The sequence below is a fragment of the Trichoderma gamsii genome, assembly GCF_001481775.2.
Source record: "Trichoderma gamsii strain T6085 chromosome Unknown Scaffold_18.2, whole genome shotgun sequence".
Lineage (NCBI taxonomy): Eukaryota > Fungi > Ascomycota > Sordariomycetes > Hypocreales > Hypocreaceae > Trichoderma > Trichoderma gamsii.
In genome coordinates, this window is record NW_020171355.1 from 416337 (window position 1) to 425238 (window position 8902).

General features: G+C 46.9%; 3 protein-coding genes across 3 annotated transcripts; 1 reads left to right on the plus strand and 2 right to left on the minus strand.

The window, feature by feature from the left end:
- Window positions 1-328: 328 nt before the first annotated feature.
- On the minus strand, window positions 329-1582 carry TGAM01_v205735 (hypothetical protein; the record flags this gene model as incomplete). Its single annotated transcript, XM_018800980.2, has 1 exon — window positions 329-1582. The coding sequence occupies one exon, from the start codon at window positions 1580-1582 to the stop codon at window positions 329-331; it is 1254 nt and encodes a 417-aa protein (XP_018665812.2).
- Window positions 1583-3671: 2089 nt separating this feature from the next.
- Window positions 3672-5442, plus strand: TGAM01_v205736 (hypothetical protein; the record flags this gene model as incomplete). The annotated part of the gene is made up of 5 exons (XM_018800979.1): window positions 3672-3904; window positions 3980-4476; window positions 4522-4955; window positions 5005-5129; window positions 5193-5442. 5 exons carry the CDS (start codon window positions 3672-3674, stop codon window positions 5440-5442), a joined length of 1539 nt encoding a protein of 512 aa, XP_018665811.1.
- Window positions 5443-5785: 343 nt separating this feature from the next.
- Window positions 5786-8019, minus strand: TGAM01_v205737 (hypothetical protein; the record flags this gene model as incomplete). Its single annotated transcript, XM_018800978.1, has 8 exons — window positions 5786-5915; window positions 5977-6312; window positions 6371-6503; window positions 6590-7096; window positions 7162-7185; window positions 7241-7438; window positions 7497-7708; window positions 7769-8019. The coding sequence occupies 8 exons, from the start codon at window positions 8017-8019 to the stop codon at window positions 5786-5788; spliced, it is 1791 nt and encodes a 596-aa protein (XP_018665810.1).
- Between the last annotated feature and the right edge of the window lie 883 nt (window positions 8020-8902).

An 8902-nucleotide genomic window follows, 5' to 3' on the forward strand; every position in this document is an offset into this window, starting at 1 on the left:
TGCGCAACTATTTCATTAACCAGCAACAGTGCTTTATTTGTCTTTGAGCACTTTAACCCTTATAACTGCGAAACAGAGACCTGATTAAGACTTACTAACCTTGGAGACTAAGTGACGCATCAAAGGTCAGAATTTTAGGAAGATAAAGAGATTAATGGCATGACAATATCCAGATATAGCTGCTGTTATATGTATCAGCGAGAGCCTTAGCTCAAGTGGCTCGGCCCTTTAGCCCTTTGGAACTCCTCCTGGCCCCACGATTCTCATAAGGGTATGTAATAGAATATAATTGAATTGAATCAGAATATTGACTTTGACGTGAAGAGCTTTAGATAAGCTTGATAGATTCCGACTGAATATCGTCCCAAAATTTCTTTCCGCCAAGTCCAGTATGCTCGGAATACCACACACCAGCTCTCATAAACTCGTTCACGGTTCCCGCCGACTGTAAGAGGAGTCCCATCATGACTTCAGGATCAGTAACATGCTTAAAATACCTCATATTCCCTTCACTCAGGCTAATACTCGCAATCAAAGCCATATATAATGGTTGAGTTTGCTTGTATTGGCGTTCGTGAGTCATCCAGTCCAGGCGAATGTGAGAGATATATTCGGTATCTTCTGATAGTAAAATCTCAAAGTCTGTCCCTAGTCGTTGCTCGCTCCCATCTGCGATACGCATTCCGGGTTCATCTTGCGCTTCAAGTGGTACCTGAAATATTTTGCAATGGATTTGTATATATCCACTGTAGACAAGGCCGTAGGGATTTAATTCATTCGTAGAAATGTCCACATTCTGGAGCACAAATCTGGGCGAAAATGTGTAAGAACTATTTGCGCTCCCTCCAAGCCATTCTATATTGTTTGGATGACACGCCCAACTCCACGATGGTGCTACGTAGGTAATAGAGCGTGGCTCGAGACGACCGTCTTTCCTCTGCGGTTCTCCAACCCAGAAAAGTCCCCTTGGTAGATCAGCTCTCCATAGACCTGCCAGATATTTCTGATCGGACAATTTATCCGATGTAGTTCTGGCAAAGGCAGAAATAGCCGGTAATGTATCTTGCGCGTATGAAAGCTCTCTCCGAGAGTAAAGCTGCACCAAGGTATACCAGTCATCAAAAGCGTCTGTCGAAGCGTCTGTCGAAGCATACATCGAAGCTGTGTTTGCCAACTGGAAAAAACTCCTGTCGTCAAATGGCAACCCTTCTGCAGATTCTCGCAATTGCCCGCATATAATATAGGTTGAAGTATTTCCAAAGAGAAGTTTACGTGGCGATAATTCGCCCTCTTGGAAGGTCCATCCTCGTTTATTCAACGGGGAGAATATGACGTCTGATTCATAATATTCGCTGTCCAAAGCAATAAACGTAGCTTCAGGCTTCTCATATACTTGTAAATTTTCATCAGCCTGTTGTATCATCTTCAAGTACAGTTTTCCTGACACCGAAGGGATCAGCTGAGATCGAAAGTCGATTTGCAGTGTACGTGGCGAGTGTGCCGTTTTCAAAAAGCCACTTGTGCATGCGTTTGCTTGAAGAATACACAAGGTAATGAAGTTGTGCGAATAAACTTTAGACATATTGAAAGATTCTTCGCTCCAATCATCCTCATCGCCTTGAATAATGCATAAAGCATCAACCCATAAATATCTAATTTGAAGATCTCGGCATACTTGAACCGCATCTGCGACTGTCTGCGGCAACTTGCCAATGTCAATATGTGAAAGATGTTGGTTTATCGTATCTTTAGTAGTCTTTAATTGCTTCGCGGCTTCTTCTTTCGCACCCCAGCAATAGCTTAACGCCACATATCTCTTCGATTCAGTGTCCACTGCTTCAAGGAGTGGTTTATGCTGACTGGTGATGACAAGTTGTATCTGAGTGGAAGAGCCTGATGAGCCGACATCCAGTAGACGTTTAGGCAAATAGGTTTCACGTGCCGGAGTGGCATCGTTGGAAAGAGTTTTGGCAATAAGCTCATTAATGCGGTGCCGTGTAATCGGAGTCGAAAACTCATTCAACACAGGTTTGCGCCGAATGTGGAACCACGAGGCGCACGGATCTAATCTATATTAGCTGACCTCATAGATTCTTCAACTTGACATCTGCATACCACAAGGCTGAGCGTGAACGTTATAGTAAAGCATGCAGTATCTTATTGAGCCATGCCATTCAATATAAAAAAAGATGCCAAGGGTATTTAGACAAGCTCTTGGGTCTGACTCATCTCTTGGTTGAAATCGATGGCCAAATTCCTGAAGCATGTACTTTACATCGGTAATGGTAATATTTGCCCTGATATCAGGATGGCCGAGTTTGGATCTTCCAGTTGGCGACTCCCAGGCGGCCATGATATCGTTTCTGAGTATGTCACAGAAAGCACAACCTTCAGAACTAGTGGCAGCGAAACCTGGCAGTTCAGGAAGGACATCTTTTCTTTTATATTCAAGCTTGAACGCAGCTTGTTCATGAGCGTACCACTTATCATGGCGTGTTTGCCCGGGGAGCCTTGCCTTTAGTACGTTTCCAAAGTCGATAAAGGGATTTTCTGTTTCTGTCTGTCTTATTGCTTCGCGATATTCTGAATCATTTGGACTGAGCACTTTGCAATACTCACAGGGTCGATCAAGCACCAAGATCTCTGAATGGCTGCCTTCCCCCGCTGTCGAGCCATTGCCGTTCTCAGCGTTGTCCATTACCCCTGAGGATCTAAAACTTGCGACAACTGGTCCCAGTCTTCAGAATGTTAGTTTTATCTAGAATCCTGGATTTTTGGTATTGTCCCTTTCGACTTTATGCCAGCGCATGTCATCAATATTTCCCTCCACACTGTTATTCAGGGATAAAAACAGCTGCCTGGAGCGGGGTAGGTACATGTATTTGTATCAAGGATGTTTGCTGCATTGGGCTAAATACTATACTCCATGCCTCAGCCATCGTGTGATTAATTCTAACCGATCATCCATACCCGAGTGGATCTGAGGCAGCTTGTTAAAAGCAGGCTGACTATTCTGCAATACAAGTCTCTGGTAGTTTATGAGAAGCAAGTAGCTTAGCAAATTATAGCAGTACCTTAGTCGTCTGAAGACCGAAGATCTTAGTGGCAGCGTTGGCTCCGTTAATTGTGAGGACTAAACGGTGGCGAGGATCTTAGCGCGGGGTTGGTTTACCACTAAAAACGGAATCATTTTAAACTCCAGATTTGGAGCCATGGGATGCGAAAAATGGAAGACATTACACTCAAGAGAGGTGTGCGTGACGGGACCCTGAATTCTCCACTACCTATGGTTATATGTGCTTATTAGTTAAGGCTATTTGCTTTATGTACTTAAGTTATAGGCTTCCAGCCTGCGACATTACAAGATGTATACGGCACTGGAAGAAACCTGTCTACAATAATATCCTAGTGTATACCACTGTACATCCGGAGTAACTGCTCGTATTGTATGTGCGTACAAACAGCTACTGCTGGTAACGAAGCCATTAGTTACCAGCGTGATGCAAAAGGTCGACCTTTAACAAAGGTGAGTAAAGATGGCCGTACTGTGAAGTATGTGTATGATGTTGGAGGGTTTGAAAATATGTCATCGATCATAATATTACCACAAAGAAGGAGATTTGCCCTTCGAAAGTCGCTTCGAGTTTTCATATGATCACCGCGGCAGAATAATGGACCGTAAATTGACTCTCCATGACGGTAGCAGTTACAATACATCCTTATCTTACGATTGGCAAGACCAGGAGGTCAAGAAGATACTCCCGGATGGTGCTGTCCTTGAGCTCGACTATCGCGGCTCGGAGATTATATCCCGCACCTTGTCCTCTGGGCCCGGATCAGCATGGTCATTGAAAGCGGAGACACTCAAATACAGCCCCTTTGGAAGACCAGAGAAATTGTCACTGTAAGGGTCTGATATGGGAGAAGACTTTATTTACGAATGGATATACGACTCTCAGGGCTTCCTAATTAGCCACAGTCTAAGCACCGAAAGCAAGATGTTGGTCAATGATGAATATTTCTACAATGCCCTAGACCAAATCACACGAGAGCATGAATCTATGTCAGAATCGGTAATAGAGTACTCATACAGTGGCAAACGTCTCGCCGCATCGAAATCTAGCAGCGGAGGGAGGAATCATTATACATACGACTCAGCGGGTAACCTCGCGGTAAAGAGAGGTACAGAAATCGCATATTTCACTGGACGTGCATTGGCAATGAAGGACGGCGAATACGTGTTTGATATTTCCTATGACACCGTTGGACGGGTTTCCCATAGGGTCACGGATGGCTTGGCCATGGCGTTCAAATACGATAGCTTTGGCTCATTACAGTTCCTCGAAGAGTTAGTCCACGGAACGTCAATTGAGCTGGTCTCCGATTTCGAAGGAGAGATGTTCCACAGGAAGCATTCAGATGGTTCTTCAGATCTCGTTGTCAGCGACGAGTTTAGCATTCATTCTCAACCCGATGGTTGACGCAGAGTCCATCATAGACTAGCTGGTGCTAACGGTACAGACAATTTGGTACTCGGCAGCGTATCCCGTAGGTATGAGTCTGTCGAGGCTATATCTCCGTTCGAAGGCAGCCGCCTGATCGACATCAAGTGTACAGATACTAAAGGCAATGTAACGCATACATTCAACGGCCAAGATGTTAGCATATGTGAAACACCAGAGTACGATGACTTTGGGCTCCTTAATTCCGACACAGTGGAAGGCAATACCAACTCAACGTACGAGGGTAACTACTTTGGTAAAGCAACTGGCCTAGTCAACTTTGGTGGACGATGGTACGATCCATTGGTTGGTCGGTTCACCACTCCAGATGATATCCTCAACATTGACTCGTTGATCCGCACTGATGGTCTTAACCGCTACGCCTTTGAGAACAACGATCCAATCAACAACTGTGACCCCACAGGCCACTGGAGCCTCTCTTCCATTGCAGGGGTTGTTATCGGCACGAGCCTCATCCTGGGCGCTATATGCGTGACCGTAGCCACCGGTGGTGGGTGCGGGGGCCCCTCTGGTGGCAGCCGCCGTTGGAGCTCTAGGGGCAGGTGGTGCAGCGGGTATTATGTATTCAATAGAGAATTCGGACGAAGATGACACAGGGAAATTTTGGTATGGTTCCTGTCGTATCAATATTAACACTGAAGTTCTCCTTGCTAACTTATAGGTGTGTAGGGGAGGACTCGCAACGACAGTAGCATTCAATGCTGGCATCGGTGCGGCTACGGGTGCCATCAGTGCCGTGGCAACGCCAGCACGAATAGCCAGCGCGACAGGTCGCATCTTTTCCCGGGCGGCCCTAGGAAGCAAAGTCCTAGGGCCCCTAATCAGAGGCGTTGCCCGAGGTCTCGTCGGAGGTGCGAAGTTTCCTGTGCGGTTAGATGGAACTGTTGGTAGTATAGAATCGAGGACCGTGGTTATTTAATGGTGTATACGGAGTATATGGGCAGCAAACACTTTATATTACTAATAAAAGAAGAATGTACCTAATTATTTACATAGTCAAAAAGTTTATTAAAAAGGGCACATGATTAGAGAATTGGAATGTGTGATCTTAATGTTAGTCCCCTGCAGAAAAGATGCCGGCAAGCAAGATTTAAACTGTGAGGCTAGACAGCATTTTGCAAAATTTTTCATACACTTTTCAGCATTTCATTTTTACAGCCCCTTGCTAGTCTAATAGTCCAGGGACAAACAAATGTCAATGGGCATCAACTGCCCTAGAATGAATGCCCCAAACAAGCACGTCACAGCCCAAGATATGCTCATCACTTTCTGTGGCCTTTGAGCACCCAAGAGATGGGCCCAAAGTTTACTGTATCCGTCAGAGGAAGGGACGGCTCTAGCTTGTTGACGTCGGTCAAGTCGGGAGGCTGGACGACAATCGGTCCATCAACACTATTTCATTCCACCCATTAGCTCGCCGACAAGAAAGACGGGCACTCAGACATGCACTCACTCTTTCCAAACCAGGCCGGCCAGAATGTCACCCTCGTTATTAAAGGTGAGGTCTTGGAAGGCGAGTTTGCCAGTGACAGGGAATGTAAATTGGTGATCTCCCTGGAACCCTTCTCGGAGGTTATTGCGTAATACCGGTATCCGTGAAAGGATCTTATGCTTGACGCTATCGCGTAATTCGTATTTTTTGTTTTCATAGGGTCCCAAATTCGGCGATGCCTCTACCTCGCCGGTCACTAAGAAGTCCAAGTCTTCTGTGGATTCCAGCTTGAGCCGTGGCGCGTCGTCTTCAATAACCACTCTCACGCTGAGGGTCCATTTCCCCGTATACTTTTCCCTGTCATTGGAAGAGATTAAGCAGTTGGAATCTCCAAACACAATGGGGTTAATCTTACTTGCTATAAGTCGATGGATCGATCAATTCTTTGTTATTAGCAAAGGTGATGCCGCGATAGTATATGTATTCTCCCTCTACCTTGGCGTACGGCGCCTTCCCGGGCTGCCAGGACACAACTGTGCGTGCCTCGCCTATAAGTTATAACACAGCGCTGTTATTAGCATTTGATATTTGATACACCCCGGCGTGTCTTGGGATAGAAAGGGGCTGGACGCACTCCAGTGGTCAGAGCTCCACCAATGACCCGACCCGTCGAGAGCCGCGGGCGTTGAGTTATCACTCCGCTTGTTGTAAACCCAGGTCCGCTTGTCGGAAGACTTGACGAATTCATAGACGTTATGCTTGTAGTCTCGGTGTCTAGGATCTCTCCCTATGTCTATTGGGAAGGCCCACCCGCCGACGCTGTCATAGGTGTTTCGATAGGCGAAGATGGACGAGGCCTCGTTGATCGCTTGAAGCTGCCTTAGAAGGTACCGAGCCAAGAACAGCTCGCCCCCAAGGACAAAGGTTCCATCGACTCCAGGCTGGCCGGCTGGCGGGTAGCAAAAGTTGCCGTTGTATCCGACCTGCCTAGCGTCGGGTAGCTGGCCGTCGCTACCGTCCTCCTTCTTGACCACCTCGAGAAAGAGGAGACAGTTTCTATTTCCCTTGACGGTATCACCGTATTCCGATTCGCCGTTTTGATCACGGTAGGGGTAGATCTGTTGAGTGACGTTTGTAGGTGCTGTATGCAACGTTTAGCAGGATAAAGCAGACAAACAGCCAAGGCTGAGATGGTATTATGCGTACTGAACGTTGGTATAATTTCCTGGGCTAGCACATCGAGTTAGTCTTGGTAAGATGACCGTACAAAATATGAATTACATACGCAGACCAGTCAGGATGATACTGACTGCCAGAGTAGATAAACCCTGTTTCTGCAAATCAGCGCCATACAAGCTCAAGGTGGCGCCAAAGGTCGTGGCGCCCATGAGATCTTTTTTTTGCCACTCTTCATAAGTCATAGGACTGCCTTTATCGTCAAAGAATTTGGAGGTGTGCACATCGAATTTGTTCCATTGTGCGGCTACCGGTCGGAGTCAGTCCAATTATGACGACGAGCTCGGCCGGATCACAGTACTCACAAGTAAGCTTGGCATACAATCGCTGCAGTTTGTAATCTCCGGGGACGCTGAACTCCTTTTCGACGAATGCGCGTTGTTCCTTCTCTTCCTCGGTCTCCTTGGCATATTCCCTAACAAACTGCTGTCCCAGGTCGCACAAGACACCGACCTCCCAATTATCCAGCTTAACGGGGGCCTGGGAGCCTGCCACCGTCAGAGTGCCGGTCTTGAACCTTGATATGTGTGTCAGCTAGTAGATGCCCGTGGGGGAGAGGCAGCGGGTGTATACCAACCGAAACACATGGAGGATTTGGCCAAGGTTAAGGGTGGCTTCGGGCACAATCAGACGCGAAGGCAGCATCTCTCCCTCCATCTTTGCAAGCCCACTATCATAGGAAAATGAATGCAAGGCAGGATACTTTTCATAGAGCTTCTCGAAGCTCGAATTTAGGATGGCCTGGGAGATGGCCAGGCCCTGATCGTAGAAGCCATCTGTGGTATTCAGATTGGTCTTGAGGCGGGATTCTCTGTCAAAGGCAGACATTTTTCCAGTTGGCTTGATTCTTGATGTGGCTGCTCAAACGCGCGTGAGGCAGCATACAGGGAGTAGCAGTAGGTATATAAGGCCGTGAGACAGGCGAGGAAGCCGTTACCGTTATCCTATCACAACGTCAATGAAGCACCTCTCACATCACATGCGTTGCCATGGGTTGATGTGATGTTGCATTCTGTAGTGGGGCCGTGGGCGTATGCATACCGCAGCTTCTGGCACACACCCAATATGAGTAGGATCACCTTGGATGGAGCCTTGCTGCATGTTCAGCCAGCCACATACATCGGCCACATAACGTCTCCCTACTTTGACTGGCCGAGGGGATGTGTTGTACAGTCTATAGCGAGTACTTTCGAAGGAGTGTACACATAACCTGACCTATGACGGTATCTGGTTACAGGGGTGAATACAGGTCAGGTTGTCACTCATCAGGACCTCAGCTCGTCTGCTTTAGCCGAGAAATGCTCGCGTATACTGACAGCTGAGGGGTTCGCGCAGCTCCTTGTTTTTTATTATCTTGCCAGCCCGAGATGCGGGGAATAGCAACCTATCTAAGGGCTCATTATAAGCCCTGCAAGAAGAAGTCTACCTATGCGCGCTCATCGCATAAGGCAGTCGGTTCAAATCCGGCCGGGGCACCCTTTCGAGCTAATTTTCCCATAAGACATAACTAATAAGCAAGTCTCAGCTTATAAAAACACAACGCTTAGCCCATCTAGGTCCTACAGTAATAATAGGCCACTAGCTTAAAGAGACACTAGGTTTTCCTCTTATAAGAGGGGTTTTTCTCTTATACTAGCTTATTAGTATAAAAATTTCTAAAATATAGTAAACAGGGGTTAACACCTCCGGCTATTAGTTAATAAGCTTGCTG